Source organism: Vigna unguiculata, chromosome 3 (genome assembly GCF_037176805.1).
Source record: "Vigna unguiculata cultivar grain cowpea cultivar isolate G323 ecotype 2 chromosome 3, ASM3717680v1, whole genome shotgun sequence".
NCBI classification, from domain to species: domain Eukaryota; kingdom Viridiplantae; phylum Streptophyta; class Magnoliopsida; order Fabales; family Fabaceae; genus Vigna; species Vigna unguiculata.
In genome coordinates, this window is record NC_140794.1 from 7,673,013 (window position 1) to 7,691,818 (window position 18,806).

At 32.9% G+C, this 18,806-nt stretch overlaps 4 protein-coding genes across 6 annotated transcripts; 3 read left to right on the forward strand and 1 right to left on the reverse strand.

Annotated features, from left to right (window-relative positions):
• The first annotated feature begins 1,893 nt into the window (after positions 1–1,893).
• TCP-1 (T-complex protein 1 alpha subunit) lies at positions 1,894–10,788 on the forward strand. Its single transcript, XM_028065508.2, has 17 exons — positions 1,894–2,062; positions 2,169–2,233; positions 2,312–2,401; positions 2,477–2,563; positions 2,655–2,714; positions 2,860–2,910; positions 3,401–3,496; positions 4,275–4,340; positions 4,458–4,675; positions 5,073–5,169; positions 6,061–6,147; positions 6,820–6,954; positions 8,360–8,464; positions 9,195–9,323; positions 9,608–9,711; positions 10,163–10,253; positions 10,342–10,788. The coding sequence occupies exons 1-17, from the start codon at positions 1,990–1,992 to the stop codon at positions 10,423–10,425; spliced, it is 1,638 nt and encodes a 545-aa protein (XP_027921309.1). The 5' UTR covers positions 1,894–1,989; the 3' UTR covers positions 10,426–10,788.
• Positions 10,789–11,791: 1,003 nt separating this feature from the next.
• Positions 11,792–13,335, forward strand: LOC114179551 (putative inactive poly [ADP-ribose] polymerase SRO2). Of its 3 annotated transcripts, none has more exons than XM_028065927.2 (5): positions 11,792–12,247; positions 12,340–12,578; positions 12,697–12,827; positions 12,932–13,027; positions 13,153–13,335. In XM_028065927.2, exons 1-5 carry the CDS (start codon positions 11,862–11,864, stop codon positions 13,153–13,155), a joined length of 855 nt encoding a protein of 284 aa, XP_027921728.2. In that variant the 5' UTR covers positions 11,792–11,861; the 3' UTR covers positions 13,156–13,335. The 3 variants fall into 3 exon arrangements, with proteins under 3 accessions (XP_027921728.2, XP_027921726.2, XP_027921725.2); XM_028065925.2 differs by having other exon boundaries at positions 13,156–13,335; XM_028065924.2 differs by having other exon boundaries at positions 12,932–13,335.
• Positions 13,336–14,156: 821 nt separating this feature from the next.
• LOC114178650 (uncharacterized) lies at positions 14,157–16,028 on the forward strand. The gene has a single exon (XM_028064670.2). The coding sequence runs from the start codon at positions 14,467–14,469 to the stop codon at positions 15,619–15,621; it is 1,155 nt and encodes a 384-aa protein (XP_027920471.2). The 5' UTR covers positions 14,157–14,466; the 3' UTR covers positions 15,622–16,028.
• Positions 16,029–16,044: 16 nt separating this feature from the next.
• On the reverse strand, positions 16,045–18,193 carry LOC114176560 (Adenine nucleotide alpha hydrolases-like superfamily protein). The gene is made up of 2 exons (XM_028061635.2): positions 17,496–18,193; positions 16,045–16,667 (listed from the first exon to the last, which is right to left on the reverse strand). Exons 1-2 carry the CDS (start codon positions 17,957–17,959, stop codon positions 16,499–16,501), a joined length of 633 nt encoding a protein of 210 aa, XP_027917436.1. The 5' UTR covers positions 17,960–18,193; the 3' UTR covers positions 16,045–16,498.
• Positions 18,194–18,806: the final 613 nt, after the last annotated feature.

Genomic DNA, 18,806 nt, shown 5'->3' on the forward strand with positions numbered 1-18,806 from the left:
TGTGATAGCAAGCAATAGAAGACTCTCTAACTCAATCACCTAGATACATGTAATGAAATCAAATTCATTAGAAACTTGCACTTATAGTGACCTCTACTACTATGCAGAGCCATTGCCAATGAATTTCACCCTACCACACACAAGGTTAGTCCATGATCATTTAAGGTCATTATCCTACTAGAGATAGAATCCTGCTACTCTCACCACGTGAACCAATATGCTCTATGTGAGTGTGACTGATCCATTAGAGTGTCAGGATGTAACCTTATTTGAATCCATAAGTCATTACATACACTATTTTATGACCAAAATAATTTCTCCATTAAATGCTTACATACTCCACATGTTATCTTAGAATAATCATCCCATGCTACACACATCAAGTACAATTTTAAAAAGATACTATAATATATGCATAGTCACATATTTCATGCTTTTAAAGGTATTTCGGTCAGCCACAAACTCAATAAGAGAATTATAACAAATCTGCATCATTTTCACTTAGGCTATAAAGTCTCGCTCAAGCAACAACTCGTTCAAAAAATCAAACAGAAAGTACAATAAAAATCTATGAATTTCTCGCTTAGACAAGATTTATTACTTTTATTAACATAATTTAAAATTAAAAGAATCATTAAAAATATTTAACTTGGAATAGAAAGACATTTCTGAAAAGAAAAAAAGTAATTGAAATTTAAAATTGAAAGATAATGTGTACCATTTATGTTATACAAATTACCTGGTAACGAATAAAAAAAAGTTAATATATATATATATATATATATATTTTTTTTTTTTTCTTTTGATTGTTACGTAAAATTAGAGAGTGGATATAATTATTATCTTAAGCAAATGAGATATAACCCAGTCTCTTAACATATCAAAATCAAAATGAATATTACGTGTAAAAAAAATATGAGCAGGTCATTGACTTAAAGTTTAAGAACAGTAGTTACGGAATTCAAAATATCCAAGTTTTCATTATAAATTGCATTAAATATAGACCGGAAATTACATTAAAATTGTGTGAATGATATTTTTTAATGAAAACTTCGATTTCAATTCTTTACCTGTTTCTATCAGCATTTTCCATATTAATAAAGAAAAAAGAGTAAAATTGTCTCATACAAACTTATTTCAAACCATATCTTTCGTAATTTTGCTTTCAATCTTTACAATTTAGAATAGTTTTTTTTTTTTCAAAATTTATATTTTAAATCCATGTAATTTTAAAATATTAAGTTTAATTTATTTGTGTAAAATACTATTAAAGTTTGCCAAAGAATTGGAAGTACCATATAATAACTTATTTTAAGAATTAATTACTCCTTTAATCTTTATCTTTATAGTTATACAAATTTTACTTTTTAATTTATACAGTAAATATGATCTATTATAGTACATACATATATTATTTTGTCTTTTATAGTTTTATAGACTTTTCTATTTTGTTTTAATTTTTAACTCAGAGAGACTAAAATATATTAAAATAATATATATAGACACTAAATTATGCTTTTTTAATATGATAAAAATAATCACTGTTTAACCATAAAAAGTAAATAAATAATAAAACTCTACTCTAATTTTACATTATGACTATCATACACTTTGCAAGATGTTTATTTTTTAAAATATTAATTTTAATGTCAATAAGATATATCGCATTTGAGTAGAGAGACTATAATTTTTTTTTTCTAAATAACATAATTAAAAAACAATTCAAAGAGTAAAATATAAAAGCAAAATGAACACACATCTAAACCTATATTTTTAAAACAAGCTTAATTTTTTTTTTTTCTAAAATAACTAGTTAACCATAAGAAAATGCGAAGGTTAAGACCCAGGCATGAAAAAAAATAATGCATAGCATAAAAAGAGAAGAAAAGGTTAAAGAAGGAAGAAGTTGAAAAAAAACCAAAACCCTTTGTACCTACGAAGAGTGTGTTAGCGAGTGAAGCCCTAGACTGCACACACATACTCCCTCCAATGGCGGTTGTTGCGCAAACCCCTGACATCGCCGGCGAGCGGCAGTCCGGCCAGGACGTTCGCACACAAAACGGTACCGTTTCTGTCTCTATCTTTATCTGGTTATATTCTTCGTCTTCCACAACGAATAACGAAGCAACCATTTTTAACATCGTTCCTTCATTTCTCGGTTAACGCAGTGGTAGCGTGCCAAGCCGTTGCCAACATCGTCAAAAGTTCGTTAGGTCCCGTTGGTCTCGACAAGGTACTCTCTCTCTCTCTGTAGTTAGATCTTAGATGAAGTTGGCAATGTTTGAATCGATTCGCTGCGCGCTTTTTTCAGATGCTCGTCGACGACATTGGTGACGTCACAATCACCAACGACGGTGCTACGATTCTCAAGATGTTGGAAGTGGAGCATCCTGCTGCCAAGGTGAACGAGAAAACTATTTTTTTTTGCATTTTTATTTCTCGTTTCTTCGCTGTTACTCACGTGCGTGGTTTTTAGGTTTTGGTGGAGCTTGCCGAGCTTCAAGACAGGGAAGTAGGAGATGGTACTACCTCTGTCGTCATTGTAGCCGCTGAACTTCTCAAAGTAACTGCGACGATCTCTTTTTGCTACTCTGTTTGCGTTGTGTTTGTCTCGGACGCAACGGATGTAACTAACGAGTGTTATTTTTCTGCAGAGGGCAAATGATCTTGTCAGGAACAAGATTCATCCTACCTCGATCATCAGTGGATATAGAGTAAGTGTCTTTTTATTTCTTGAACTTAATTTATTGTCGATTGCTTTTTCGAACTTTGTAGCTAGTTATGAAGTTTTGATGTTCTTCTATAAGAACGGGGAGCTTGCATTGTTTAACTCCTTTTTGTGTTTATTATTCTGGATAGCTTGCTATGCGGGAGGCCTGTAAATATGTAGAAGAAAAACTGTCTGTCAAGGTAAGATGTTCCTAACCTTTTTAATTTTGTGTGTTTGAAGATGTTAATCACAATTTGTATGTTCCAAGATGCCGTTATAATCTCTTTCTTTTAAGATCGTTGATAGGTGTTATTGTTAGTTTAACTGAAAACCAATAATGTTAGTTCCATAATGGTTTCTCTTATAACCGTTTTAAGTCATGGATTTGTAGAGAATTCTGAGTTGCATTCCACTCATTAGGTGTTCTTATGATTTGTTTTCCTTAACTAATCCATTGCCCATAAATCACACGTGTAAAAAAATTATCGTTATGCTTCCTGTATTCGATTTTGCATCAGCATAAAAAGTTTAGGCTGTGAGGATGATATTTAGCATCTGTTCGCTATTGATTCCCAGTGTTATTTTTTTCATAAGCTTACTTTCATAGCCATTTTCTGTACCAATATCAATGCATTTGCAAATTGTTGTGTATAATGTGTTACTCAGTCAGATTGTTCTCTTTACCTGTAGGTTGAAAAGCTTGGAAAGGATTCACTAATTAATTGTGCCAAGACCAGTATGTCCTCAAAGTTGATTGCTGGTGATAGTGACTTCTTTGCTAATTTGGTATGTTTGTGATTGCAATGATCTTAATGAATGTTGGGTGTTTATTTCGCATGATTAAATGCACACCATGTTCTGCTTATGCAAAATCTAGTTCATATCCAATTGTGTAAAGCTCATATGCATTTTTCTGCTTCATGAATCATTTTGTAGTTGGAATAGTAGTTGAACTCGATATTGGTAAAGCTATATTCTTTCAATCCTCATCTCATTTTAAAATCTGTTATTTATAGTAAAACATCCTAGTTTTTTTACTAAATTTTACACTTCATTCCTGCTTGAGAGGAAAGGAGGTGAAATATTTTCTTGATTTCATGTGTAAACTTGTTTGTTGTTGACTATATTTGGCTTGGAAATATTGAGTATTTTCACATGAAACTGAAATAAAAGATTTATTATTGATACCATGAGAGTTATAGAATCAATCAAAATGATTGCAATGTTAACCAGAAAGTAATTTGTTCAAACTGTGGGTGTCATGGAAGTTTTGTAGTTAAATAAATTAATTTTTAAGCAGTATTCTTTGGGGTGGGGGTTATTGGAATATGTGATCTCATGTGTTGAATTCAACCCTAATGCAGTTTGAATTTTGGGGTTATGGGTCCCTGTGGATTTTGAAAGAGGTTACGTTAATCATATGTAGGCTTATTGTTCTGAAGTTATTATTTAGTTATGGAAACAGTGCTAACTACTATTTTAGGACAGGGTTTTCTTCTGATGACTGTAGGTATTAGTAATTATTTTATGTTTTGAAATTGACTTGTATGTGCAACTTACACAGGTTGTAGATGCAGTGCAATCTGTTAAGATGACCAATGCTCGAGGTGAAGTTAAATACCCAATCAAGGTTGGTAGTAGAATTTCTCTTTTTCAGTTATTTTCCTTGAGGAAAGATGCCAGTTTTTAGTGGTATGTTGGATTTGAATTGATTTAATTCCTGTTTCTTTTGTGACTCATGTTCCAGGGAATCAATATCTTGAAAGCCCATGGAAAAAGTGCTAGAGATAGCTTTCTGATGAATGGTTATGCTCTAAATACTGGCCGTGCTGCTCAAGGAATGCCTCTCAGGGTTGCCCCTGCAAAAATAGCATGTCTTGATTTCAATCTACAGAAAACAAAAATGCAATTGGGTGTTCAAGTTTTAGTCACTGATCCTAGGGAGCTAGAGAAAATTCGTCAAAGGTACTGTCAGTAGGATCATATGGCTTCTAACACTATGATACCAACCTTACTGAATTCATTTTCTTTCGATATGAGAGTAAATTTATTATCTTACTATGAGAATAAACGTATTATCTTACTGAAAGTAATAAAATAGAATTTTGGATGACAGGCATGAAGTCAATCCAAAGCCTCTCAAGTGTTTAGCTAAATAACATAAATATTATGGTTATCTGTTAGTTTGTTGTAGTTCTTTTGATAAATATTGATCTAATTGTGCAATCCACCTTATTATGTTAAGTTTCAATATAGGAATTCACTTTTGCCTGGCTCGGGACAATTCTTTATCCATATCATCTTGTAAGATAAAATAACATCTATAGTACATTTTAACAAATTGCCATTTTTGTAACTGCAGAGAGGCTGATATGACTAAGGAACGGATTGAAAAGCTATTGAAAGCAGGAGCTAATGTTGTTCTGACTACTAAAGGAATTGATGACATGGCACTTAAGGTATGCTTCTTTGTCGTACTCTTTTAATGATATTTTTCTTCAAGCAAGATGATTCATTTCAAATCTTACATTTAGGCTGTCAGAGAATATGTTTGACTTCATCTATCTGTATTATATCTTTTGACAGCTTAAAATATCATTGTTTTTACCCTTGTATGTATTATGCTTCCTGATATCCAATCTGATAGACGATGCAAACTAATGGTCTGATTTAAGTGCATCCAAATTAGAACATGTTTTATTATTCTTGAGATTTATTTCTTGATTATCGTCATCATCATTATGGGGTCTGGTTATGTTGCTAGTAAACTAAAAATAGCCTCTTTCTGAGCGGTGAAGACTGACATATTTGTAGAGCATGCTGGTGTGTGCACACATTTTCGGATTAATGTTGAATTGAGCAGCTACTCCTTGTACTGTCAATCGATAAATGAAAGTACACAACATTTGCTTTCTTTTTCACATCTTGGAGGTGGGAAAATGCTCGTGTCTTTATCCCTTCTCTCATACTCTGTTTTGTAGAATATTAGAGGGAGGAACATACCCCCTTCCATATGTTTCCCTTTACTGTCTATATATGTCCCATCTAAATATATTAATGCGTGAATACAGTAACTATGGCCTGTTTTTAAGGAAGTAAATGTCTTACCTTATTAGTTTTACTATAGAATGATGAAATTATGAAATAATATTTAGTAGAGCCCTAATGATGAAGTTACACCAAACTTGTGTGTACCTCTATGCCTATGGATCTTTAAACTTGGCTTAGTGACTTCTGATTTTCTTCTGTTTTAATTCGTGTTTGTTTTTAAATTACATGTTCTTCTGATGAATGACATAAAAAGTCACGAATTTATCTATTTCTTTCTGACTATTTAATTTTCGTCTCAGTACTTTGTTGAGGCCGGGGCAATTGCTGTAAGACGTGTGAGGAAAGAGGATATGCGTCACGTTGCCAAAGCTACTGGTGCTACATTGGTAGGCTTTTGTTTATTTTAAATTTCTTGATTTAATTGCAATTTAAGTTTGTAAAGCTGAATATTTGATACTATAGACTGATGATGTTATAGTTCTCCATTCTTTCCTTTTCATCCCCCCTTTTTTCCAGATGATAAAATTGTTGCTATTTATATGGGTTCGAGAGAATGCAACGAATGTCTGATTCAAATCATTGAATTGATCATTCTGAATTCTACCAGCCTAGAGTCTTTAGGCTTTTTAAAAGCCTGTCATCCCAAGAAGCCCCTTTTTCTTTCTGAAATATGAAGTGTTTTCAGCTTATTAACGTGAGGTTTAAGTTGAACGAAAGTAACCTTATTTTGTTACCATGGTGTCTCTGTTTTGTTGGAGGGAGTGAGCTGTATTCTGTGATTTCGGCTGTAGGCTGGCTTCTAATTCATTGCATGACTTCCCTGAGACATTTTATCTGGGTCTCTTGTATACACCTGATTATGTCTTAATTAGCAATCAACAGGGATGAATTTGTAGTAAATAAAATGCCGCAAGATTCAAGTAATCAGGATCCTTGATTCTATCTGTTTCAATTTGTATTTATACACCTTCCTCAATAGTCATTGACTGTCTTTGATAGAAGTTTACAGTACCAGTTCCTTTATCTATTGTCTGACTTAATTTTTACTTTTGACACAGGTCTCAACATTTGCTGATATGGAAGGAGAGGAAACTTTTGAACCATCTTTTCTTGGATCTGCTGATGAGGTTGTTGAGGAGCGAATATCTGATGATGCTGTAGTTATGATCAAAGGGACCAAAACTACAAGTGCAGTAAGTAATTTGATTGACTTCACCTTTTTTTCTTTTCTCAACAAAAAAAAAGTAAATTCATGACAGAAAAGCACAAGGAATTTAAAGATTCAAGAATCCTTGATGGCCAAAAAAGGGAAACTGCTTAAAAGAACACCATAAAGCATGAAATGAATTAAAATTGGACAATGCCTATACTTACCTCTTAAGGTGTTCTTTTTAAGAATCCATGTTCAACATCAAATAGAAGCTAATTGCCTAATCCTATAATGGCTTAATTTGTGCGGAATTGGTATGCAAGCCCATACAGGTTGTACTGGGTAATTGCATTTAAACATTGAATACTGAAAATAAAACGAATAACTACAAAATTCGATAAAATTTATTAACCTCTGAAGTAGGCTTTCATATTTGATCTCTGAAGTATCATGAAAATGTGGACCTGCTTGTGCTCTGGTTATAATTCCTTCATTGCAATGGCCATTAAGTTGCATCAATGCATTATTGATAGAAAAGGTCATCTTAATGGAGTTCTTTTATGAGAAAAAAAGGAATAAAATCAATCAGATCCAAAAGTGAATCTAGTTAACAAAATTGTCTATCGTATGGAATTTGAACATTGTAGGAAGTGTGGATATGAGGAAAACGGATGTTTATTTCTGGAATTAAGTGGTGATCATGGGGTCATGAGAATCGTATATTAGTATTATATTATAAAAAAAATGTCTTTCTAGCCGTACCGTTTCTCCTCTCTATGAAGATAATTATATATTATTTAGATTCATAATTTTAATTTATTGAAAAGTATGTTTTTTTTATTATTATCTGTATATGATACAATTCATTAAATTAATTTACCATTATTTACATAAATTGTGTTTGCTTAGATCAATCTACTATTTATATTCAATGGTATATAAACCCCACAATTTTATTTTATTTATTTAAATTAGAAACACATCAGAGAATTATTCCTTTATCAAAATAGACAAATACAATTAAAATTTATATATCAAACCCTCATACAAATTCTTAATAAATATATTTTTATCCTACGTATAATTAATTAAATTTTGATCTCATTATCGAGACACTTAATTACGAATTATGTTTAAAAATTTAAAGAAAGTGCATCATGGGTTATTATTTTGAAATTTAATTTTAAAATTCAAAAAGTGTGTTTTTCCTCATTTTAGGTATTTTTTCTCGTGATTCTAAATCATCGGATTCTCTCAAACCAATTGGTGTTCTCACTAGCTTTTTCATGAAAAAATGACATTTTTTGGTGATAATTAATTTCTTATCTGTCAAATACCTGTCTTTTAGAATATTATTGTTATTATTATTATTATTATTATTAAAATGTATTAATAGTCATATTCATGTGTTTACAATATCACCTGATTCTGTTATTCTTCTATTAAAGGTATCTTTGATTTTAAGAGGTGCAAATGACCATATGCTTGATGAGATGGATAGAGCCCTGCATGATGCGTTGTCAATTGTCAAGAGAACTCTTGAATCAAACACGGTATCCTGCTTTCTTTCGCTTTTATCCTACTTTGGTTAAAGTAATTATGTTACATTAGATTAATTTTTTCAAATGATATTTGAATTGGTTTCTTCCAGTGAAGTTGACCTCACGATAAGCCTTCGTTACTGTTGTAATATAATTTGCCTTGTTATGGTTCTGTACCGCACATCCAGCATGAAAGCTATTATAACTTTAACAATGCACTTGAAAAGATACAAGATTCTAATTATCAAGAGTCAGAATTTAGGTTGTGTGCCTGCTTGTTATATATTCTCTTGAAAAAGAATCACTTTTTTAATTGAAGAATTGGCTTTAAAGGTTTGTCATATGAAATCAGATGTTAAAAGCAAATTTTTAAAATAATCAGAAGCACTTACAAATAGCTTGTCATAAAATTAGTTGTTTTTAAAAGAAATTTTATTATTGTAAGCAAACATAAATTAGTTTTCTCACTTCTCTAAATTCTTAAAAAATATCACTAATTTTATTCAGATCAGAATCTTTTTTCGAATTTATAAGAAACTACTCCTATTTGGTCACTGTCAGTGGCAGCGAGGATTTGCAATTAGGGTTTGATGGTAAAAAGGTTACTCCATAAAATTTTCATTGATGATTGTGAACTTTCTCGTGTATATGTAGCCTACATTTTTGTAGATACACTTATTTGTTTTTTCAAATTTCCTATTTTGTTTGCCTTGTGCTTGATTTTTCGAAATATAAAATTCAGGTGGTAGCTGGTGGAGGTGCAGTTGAAGCAGCTTTGTCAGTTTATTTGGAGTACCTTGCTACAACTTTAGGGTCTCGGGAGCAATTGGCTATAGCAGAATTTGCTGAGTCTCTGTTAATCATTCCAAAGGTAATTACAAATCTCTAGGGTGTAGGGGCTTAATTCCAAAGGTTTGGTCTTCATCCAACGTTCAATAAATAGATTTGACTGTATAGTTATATGATTCTACACTAGGTATTCTGTAATTTTAGTGCAGTTGAGCTTTCAAGTTTGTTGGACATGTTAACAATTTATTAGTTGACTTGATATTTAACTTCAATTGCTTTGATTTTTGTGTGAATCAATTTTGATAGATTGGTTCTTGTTGCCAACCATTTTCAAATGTATATATTGATGTCACTTCACTGGCACAGGTGCTTTCGGTTAATGCTGCTAAGGATGCTACTGAGCTGGTTGCAAAATTACGGGCCTACCACCATTCAGCGCAAACTAAAGCTGATAAGAAACATTTATCAAGGTATTTGCTTACTAATAATAGTTTCCTTTGTATTTGGAGGGTTTTTGTTGAATTTAGCTTTGCTGTGACATTATATTTCTCATCGTTAGTATTTTCTTGCAACATGTGTTGGGTAATGGTAATTCCGCTAGTAGGTTTTCTTAACCATTCATTTGACGTGAATCTATTGACATGATTTTGCATTGTCATGTGCATTTATTTGGTATTTGGGCGTTGCGGGTCAATAATATATAAAAAACAAGATTTAAATTTTATCGTCGGATTTGGACAGGTAAAATAAGTTTGTGCATTTATATATAATATAGAGATTCAAGTAACAAAGGAATGTTTTAACAACGGAAATAGAAAAAAGTAACAATTGAGAATACAGATGAAATGGTGCTCGATAAGCTTTGGCTTATTTTCTATTCCATTAAAATACCGATACTGTTTTGCTCTTTCTTTCCCCCAGCATGGGTCTGGATCTTTCTGAAGGGAAAATCAGAAACAACTTGGAGGCTGGAGTCATTGAGCCTGCAATGAGCAAAGTCAAAATTATTCAGGTATGTACTTAGAATATCAGTAATTGTTGACTTCAAGAAATAGCTCCATCTTAATGTCTGAGCAAACTTTTTTGGTTATTTATTTCAGTTTGCTACAGAAGCTGCTATTACTATCCTACGAATTGATGACATGATCAAGCTTATCAAGGAAGAAAGTCAAAATGAAGATTAGTGTGATTGAATTTAGAAAGCGTCTTACTTCCTGGTTCTTACAGAAAGGGAAGGTTTTGCAGGTTGTGCTGGTGTGCATTTGAAGAGGGTATCTGCATTTTATCTTCAATGCCCTTGTTCTTGAAGAGAAAATGTTATAATTGATTTTATTAAAGTAGCGTTTATTAATATTTATAACTAGTATTTTATCTTCCTACAAATTTTAGGCACACATTTTTGGTCATGCATTGGCTGGTTGCATGTTTGTACATCTGAGGCAGTGTTTGGTTTCTGGAATTTTGGTGTTTTATTTGTAGTAATTAGTTTTTAATGTATGAACTAAATCCGTGTGCAAATTGGATTACGATGCCATTTAATCTTTTCATATCAAGAGGATACATACACATAATTTGGCTGTGATGGATATCATTGAAGGGGTGGGGCCGGTAACAATAGGAACTAACATGAATATAGGCGAACCATGTATTTAATAAAATTAGGGACGGTTTTTATGCTAATGTTCATTGATTACTAAATATTTAATTTCCCATCGATTGCATTGAGGAAAAATTTGTTATATGTTGGATAATACATTTTTAATACAATTGGCAAAATTTTCATGCACCGTATATTTCGAAAGTTAGATTAAGTTTTAAGTATTATTTTAACCAAATTGTAAAAGTAATATCATTATTATTTAAATAAAAAAAATAATTGAAGATGTGTAATTAGATACTCTATTATGACGAAGAATAAGATTTTGTTTTAACAAACCAAATTATATTTTTTAATTGAAGAAAAGGCGGTGGAGATTTTTAGTAATCTATTTGTAGAGTAAGAAATGTGTACATAAATAGATTCTTTGAAGAAAGCTTTTAACAACATAGAGTTTACATGACAATGACAAGGAATCACAAAATTTTCATTTTTATATTATACATTAAATGCTTTAATATTTTAAATTTAAATTCCCATTTTAAACTTTAATGTTTTCTAATAAATTCCAGAGGTATGTGTTTTTTTTTTATCAAAAAATTCTCACTTAATTTATTTATTTTTTCATGTTACAATATTAAATTCTCAAATATTAACTTTATGTAATTTAAATTATTCGGTATTAATTTTTTAAAAATTTAATATTAGTCCAACTAAAAAGCTGCTTTGTTCTACATATTAATCATAGAATGTTTTAGAAGGTATTTTCTTGTTTTTCAAGAAAATTAACTGTCTCTTGTGAACACAAAACCCACGCCGTCCGTAGATACAGTCATCAATTTCAGCACGGGAACATCTTACCTTGATCCGCAAGGTTCATGCCTACGCCCACACTTCATATATAATATTCTACATTTGCTTTCGCCCATTGCTAATGACACATTGAACTTAAAAAGGGAAAACAAAAAATTAAGAAAAACTCAATTACGTATAAAACCATCTTATTTTAGAGGAAGAGAAAAAATGCAGCGAATAGAGAGTTGGGTTGGGAAGGGATTAACGAAAGTAGAAAATGAAAGTGAAGAATACGAATCCATTAAGAATGGTTTCTTGAAGGGTATGGGATTTATGGGACATGCCACAACTATCATGGCCATTCACAAGAACGATGTTTCCTCTAGTTTGGCAAGGCAAGCTCGTTGGGATTCCTTCAACATTTTCTCCAAGGCTGTGGCAATCAAATCTGGTGGAGATGCTAATGTAAGGTACGCTTGGTACGGTGCTTCATTGGATGATCTTCTAGAAATTGTATCTGAGGGATTCAATGGATGCAAAAACCACGATGATGATGATGATGAGTCTCATGGTGTTGGGATTCCCTTATTTTCTGTCGATTTCTCCATCGATAGGTGCGTGCGTATGAACCAGTTCAATTTTCCATTCCAATGCTATGTGTATGAGAAAATAAATAGATCTAAGAATTTGTTTACTTCATTCACAGTGCTATGTGTACAGTTGCAGATGAGCATGGTTTGAGACATGTGTTACTATGCAGAGTGATTTTAGGGAAGGTGGAAGCTGTTGCTTGTGGTTCAAAGCAGAGCCAACCTAGTTCTAAGCAATATGACTCTGGTGTGGATGATATTTTAGCACCTACAAAGCATATTATCTGGACTGCTTTTATGAATTCACACATTCATCCTAGTTATGTTCTTAGTTTCAAATACAATTACACAAAGGGTAATTAATTAATTGGTGTTACCTTTTGATTTCTTCCCACAATTCTCAAGTTTCAGCAGCATTTAATTCGTATTTGTTTGCAAGTGCTTGAATCAAGGGTTAATCATTTCTTGTGCAGATTCAGTGATACATGGGGCACTAAAACCGCAATCACCGTATGTGTTGTTTCCCAATTTAGTAGCAAGAGTTTCAAATAATTTGAAACCAGCTCAAATGACTATGTTACTCAGAAGCTACCGAATTTACCAAGTAATCATCAATATTAAATAATTGTCTTTTCAGGTTCTTACTACCCACTGCTTTATTTGTAACGTAAATTAGCACTGAATGAGTTTAACACTGTTTGGTATCAGCAACGGAAGATTTCACGACAAGTATGGATAAAGAAAGTGAGATTGATTGTGGGAGACACGCTGCTGCATTCAGTGATCACGAACTCCAACTACGATGTGCACATTCTTTAGTCTCTCTTGAGATTCTTTAGTTTTAAAACAAATTTCTGGAATGGGTTTTTCAAACACTTATCTGTTCTTCTTCTTTCTTTGCAACATTCTCTCTTCTTTTTCCATTGTAGTAGCAGTTATGACGAAAGCGACAGAGGTAACTATGGTGACAGTGATGACAGCAGCAATAGCGATGTGATATAGTGGTGAAGGACGTAGTTAGTAATTGTGGGGGTGCTGAAGGCAATAGCCATTGGGTTTACATTGTTACTAACATTTTATACAATACAATAGAATACAACAAATTCACATGAGTAGTACAAATAATAAAAAATTGTATTATGTTGCTTTTTTTCCTATCTTTGCTTCTTCAAACTTCACAGTTTTCTTTAAATGGTCCTTTTGTCTAAGCAATTCACTTTCAGTGTAAATTATGTTGGAGATGAATATTTATTTTCCAAGATTCAGTTTATCCATTGTCTTGTTAATTTTAAATACGGATTTTTTTATCTTTATATTTATTGTTTGATTAAATTCCGAATTTCACAAATTCTTTTATCAAAATTTAAAACTAGTAAACATTACCACAAATAATAGATGTGAAATTATAAGAAAGAATTGTATATGTGCAATTTATTTGATTTGTACTGGGCTAGGTATGCCTAAGTGGAAGACCATCCATTTTTGTGTTTCGTTCTAGTGTTTTTCTTCATATATCCCGTAACTGCTATCTGCACCACCAAGTTATGGTGATTATCTATTCCAGAAACATTCTGAAACATCATATTTTTTCATAAAAGAAATTTTGAACAAGATTTCCGGAATAAGTTTAACATGAAATATTTTCCGAAACAAGACTTCTGAAATAAGATTTTAAGAATAAGTTTTCAAGCACATTTGAGGATATGTAGATAGTAATATGGAGGTGTAGGAAGCAAGAACCGTCGTTTTGTTTTATATATTTTTATCTTTACGTTATTTTATATTTCTATTTGTGTGGAAAGATAAAAAAAAAAACAAGAAGGTTTAAAGGAAAAGAGAAATTGTTTGTTCATTAAGGAAGGAGAAAGTTTGAATTTAAAGTATGGATGGAAATAAACATACAAATAACTATTTCCTTCAATTGATCAAAAAAACTGTTCCACTTCCACCAGGCATCACCATTCTTCATAATTTTTTTTTAAGTAAAATCCATCCATTCATACACATTCCAAGGAAGGAAATTTCAATTTGCCTCTTCCATTTTCCTACATATTCCACCCCTTCGATTTCAATGCTCATTTATAGTATTTCAACTCAAAAGCCTCTTCTTTCTCTAGATACATAGCACTTTCAAATCAAATGTTCTTTCTTATCTTTTGCACCCAATTGTTCTAAATGGCAAGAAATTATCTTCTTAGCTCATAATAAACAAAGCAATCAAAAACATTCTCAGAAGTTCATCAATGAAGTCCTTATTGACCCGTGTCAAATCCTTCTTCTCAAACCATTTTCTACGCTTCACCAGTAGAAACACTCTTCTAATCCTCGATCGCTTTCACTGGAATGGAGAAACCTATGATCATGACCTCTTTCTGCTAAATGTCAAAGAAAAAAAGCTCAAACCACTCAATGTTCCAAAGGTCACGGATTCTGAAATGGGTTTCAAGATGGTGGGTTCATGCAACGGTTTACTCTGTGCCATTCACTATTCTTTGGATCCTAACTCTACCATCATTCTTTGGAACCCTGCCACAGGACAAACCAAGCGAATCATGGAACCACAAACCGCTTTGCTTCCTTACATGGTGCCACCACACTGTCTTGTAGGCTTTTACTTCAACAAAAGTGACAGTGATTATCAAGTGCTTAGGGTTCACTCTTTTGAGGACACAAACGGAGAAGTGTGTTTGGGTGATTCTCTTACAAAAACTTGCGCTGTTCGAGTAGAAAAGTACTCTCTGAGTGAAGGGTTGTGGAGTGAAATCCAATATTGTGACAATCAATGTGTGAGTGTGAATGGGTGTTTGTTTTGGACTGAGAACAGTGTGACAGTGAGGGAAACTTTGTTTTGGATGGCTATGGAGATAAGTGAAAAGGTTAGTAATGAAATGATCATTTCTTTCAATGCATGTAGTTATGTTCTTAGCAAGATTGGGTTGCCCCCTTTGGTTGCTGGTGATGCTGAAGTTCATAAGAAACTTGCAGTGTATAAGGATTCGGTTGCAGTGATTATTTGCTTGGAAACTGAAAATGTGGCACAGTGTTTAGATTTGTGGGTTTTCTATGATAAGTACGAAGGTGTGGAGTGTTGGTGTAGAATGCACACAATAGAAATGTTATTAAGGTTAGAGCGTCCAGTGGGTATTTTGAAAGATGAGATTCTTATGTCAACAGATAAAGTGATACGTAGTGTTAGTGGAACCATAGCTTTTCTTCCTGAAGATGATGATGGAGCTGAATTTTCCTACAACGTCTTCAATTATGTTGAGAACTTTTTATTTGATGGAAATGTGGTTGTGGAAGAAGATGATTCACTTGAAAATGATGGGCTCTCGTTGCTTAATTCGTTCATCAGCAACATTGGCAAATTAAGCATTGAAGATTGTGTGTGCTATTGAATAGCCTTTTTTCTTTTCCTTTAGGTTTTATGCATAAAACTTGTTAAGGTGATTGTGTAGTTAAAGGTTCCATTTGTTTGATGTTTGTTTTTCTGATTTTGTGGGATGCTATGCATGATTACACACGGTAAAACATGACATTAGAACCAAAAGTTTGTTTGAGTACATATTTACATATCCTTATTATGATTAATGGACTTTTATTTACATCCTTGATATATGTTGTATCTGAAAAACATATGCATTAACTTTGCTGTTTCTATGACATTGTTTCGTGTGTGCCCCCGAAGAGTGTATGATAGGAACATTTTCGGACAAACCAAAAGGGAAAAGCAAATTAACATTTATATCAATGTCTTCCCACTAAAAGGGTGAAATCTATACATTCTCCTGACAAACATTGAGATGTGAGAAGCAGAAAAGTTCGTCTTTAAGATAGTAGATTGAGTTGTTAGGTAATATTAAAAAATCTTTTACACTTTCAAGATAGAAGTCCCTATGCATCTAAGCACCAGAATGACATACATGGGTTTCTCAGCATTTGCAAAACAACCAAGTTACAGGGAACTCTTACCAATTTCACAAAATCTAGAATAATTTTCACATAGACATTATTTATCACAAGCACTCAAATCAATATTTGACAAATAAGTTTAAGGTTGTTGTCATAAAAATACAACAATCATAAAAAAGGTTTTTGCAAAAGACAGTAATGATTTGAGTGCCTAATGTATAATGTAATAATATATGTGCCCATATAAAAGTTTGTCCTAATTCTATCCACAGCGAAATTGATAGGTTCATGCTGTCCTAGAGAACCATGTCGACCATGGATGGCCATGGCCAAGGTATGATCCATGTATGTATGTGAAGCCAATCAGGCCAAGAGCCAGAAATTTCTGTGAGTTTTTGAATTGAGAACATAACCTCCATTTTGGCCTTTTCTCTGTACACTAACACAGGTGCAGGAGCAGTTTTGAATCAAATACTCTGCTGTGTCTATGGGTTTCATCACTTTCATAGTTCCTCCTGGTTGTCGCTTATATCTGTTTCCAAGCAACATAAATCATCAGCAACAGGGTTATAACTTCACCATCACATACATAAACATTGAATAGTAGCATAAACAATGTTTAGACCGGTAATAATAAATCAGAGCTACATTCTACTAAAAGTATTCAAATAAAAAGTATTCTACTCACACAAGGCTCATTTAACTTAGGTAAAATTCCGATCACCTAGAGCATACACAAATGTTATCTCCTTTTTTTCTGTCTCTAAAGGATTTTTTATCATTCTTGTCTCGCCTCTCCATTTCCCCCTCTAATGTCTTTCATTTATTGATTGAACCTCTAAATTTCCCTTCAGATCTCCTAAATTATGATCATTAAAATAGTCGATTTCCATTATTCAAAATAGGTTATATTCTACCCAATCAACATTAGACCTAACACCACACACTTCCCTACGCCTTAGCTTTCTAAAGAGTAAGGCTATCAGGATATACGAAGATCTTGATCCAATCTTGATCCAATCGGCTTTAGGCTATATTGACCCAGACTAACACCACAAACAAAAGTGTCTCACACGCAAACATCAATATCATGCAAAGTTAGATAGACAAACAAGAACATATTCCATTTGGAAATAAATAACACATAACCATATCTAGATAACATATATTTATAGTTTTCAATTACAAAACAAAATTAATAACGCTTAGATGTCACCTAAAATATTTTCAGCAAGACCTGGAATGAGATGTCACAGATATTGTTTTTTCAATGAAAATTGAAGGTTGATCTGATTAAAATTTGATGGTGAGATAAAATGATAGGTAATATGAATGAGAAAAGGAAGTTTGTTATACGAACCCTAACAATGCAGAAGAAATACTGCGTTTCTGGCCTATAACTATGACATCCACCCCATGGGTTTTGGTGAGGGAGAGAATGGTGGCGGCCCTGTCTCTTCCATCCATCTCAACCCTCATTACACGCACTTTAATCTTTGGCTGAGATGCCTTGCAAATTTGCTTCATCTCCTCCAGAAAATCAACCCCTTCTCCCTCGGCCGCAGCGGCGCCGCCGCTTCCGCCAATTTCAAGGGACACGGTGTTGGAGTTTCCCAAGGAAGGCATCTTGAGGAAGGTGGAAATAGTGTTGCGCCAGGAGCTAGGGTTCTCAACGTGCAGGAGAATCAACTCGTCTTGTTCGATGACGGCATGCGAGAGCGCGTACTGCAACGCGCCCGCAGACTCGCGCGTGGGGTCCGCGACTACCATGACCTTCCTTGCCTCGGCGCTGGAGTTCCGGTTACTAGCCATGCCTTGCGCCATGCCTAAGGTCGCCGACGACGCCGCCAGCCGAAACTCCTAGAGGGGTAAAGAGAAGAAAAACTAAGGTCGAAATGAGTTGTGATGAAAATATTGATGGTGATAATATGAGAGGTTCATTATTTTTTGTGATGCTACCGACTACAATGGAACAGCTATCATCCATCGTCCTTCTTCTCATCTTTCTTCTCACTTCCTCTATTTTTAGCATCTCTTCTCTCTCCCTCTGACTCGCTCAATTCCTTTTCTTTTCTATATTTCTCTTTTTATTATTCTATGCTTTTTCTTTCTCCTAATTTTATTATTTTATCAACTATATCTCATTTTAACTTTACTTTCTTTTAAAAAGGAGATTATAATAACTGAATTTTACAAAAATAGACGAAAATGTTTTTTATACTCAACATATTCTTTCATGATTTTGAAACCAGTTCTTCTATCAACTTCTTTTGGTTAAGTTGCTCCAAATAACTTATCAAAATCAATTATTTTTAAAATCTTTAACTTTGTCAACTGCGACAAAGAAACATCCTTTTGATATTAGATAAGTTTGGTCGTATGTTTTTTTAAAAATATAATGTTGGTATCATTTACTTATTTTAAAAACAAATAATTTTATATTTTTCAATAAGTAAATCGTAAATATTTTAAATAACATGTAATTTTAAGTTATTCATTTTAAAAATAGTTATTTTAAGTTTAACTAAACTGGGTCATTAGCTAACTTCAAAATTAATTAGGGAGGTATCATTGAGGGCAATGTACGTTGATCATAATGTTCTGTCGACCTTTTACTCTTGAATTCATGATTTATTTGTCAGAACGATGGCATGTCTATTATTTTAACACG

What these genes read in the sequence shown, in the direction of transcription:
- TCP-1 (XM_028065508.2), top strand. Translation starts at nt 1,990, where the DNA reads ATGGCGGTTGTTGCGCAAACCCCTGACATCGCCGGCGAGCGGCAGTCC. An exon ending in TTGATGACATGGCACTTAAG is followed by an intron (nt 5,170 to 6,060) that starts GTATGCTTCTTT and finishes TTTTCGTCTCAG; the next exon opens with TACTTTGTTGAGGCCGGGGC. An exon ending in GAACTCTTGAATCAAACACG is followed by an intron (nt 8,465 to 9,194) that starts GTATCCTGCTTT and finishes TATAAAATTCAG; the next exon opens with GTGGTAGCTGGTGGAGGTGC.
- LOC114179551 (XM_028065924.2), top strand. Translation starts at nt 11,862, where the DNA reads ATGCAGCGAATAGAGAGTTGGGTTGGGAAGGGATTAACGAAAGTAGAA. An exon ending in GTCGATTTCTCCATCGATAG is followed by an intron (nt 12,248 to 12,339) that starts GTGCGTGCGTAT and finishes CTTCATTCACAG; the next exon opens with TGCTATGTGTACAGTTGCAG. An exon ending in CAAATACAATTACACAAAGG is followed by an intron (nt 12,579 to 12,696) that starts GTAATTAATTAA and finishes TTTCTTGTGCAG; the next exon opens with ATTCAGTGATACATGGGGCA.
- LOC114178650 (XM_028064670.2), top strand. Translation starts at nt 14,467, where the DNA reads ATGAAGTCCTTATTGACCCGTGTCAAATCCTTCTTCTCAAACCATTTT.
- LOC114176560 (XM_028061635.2), bottom strand. Translation starts at nt 17,959, where the DNA reads ATGGCGCAAGGCATGGCTAGTAACCGGAACTCCAGCGCCGAGGCAAGG. An exon ending in ATTTCTTCTGCATTGTTAGG is followed by an intron (nt 16,668 to 17,495) that starts GTTCGTATAACA and finishes GCTTGGAAACAG; the next exon opens with ATATAAGCGACAACCAGGAG.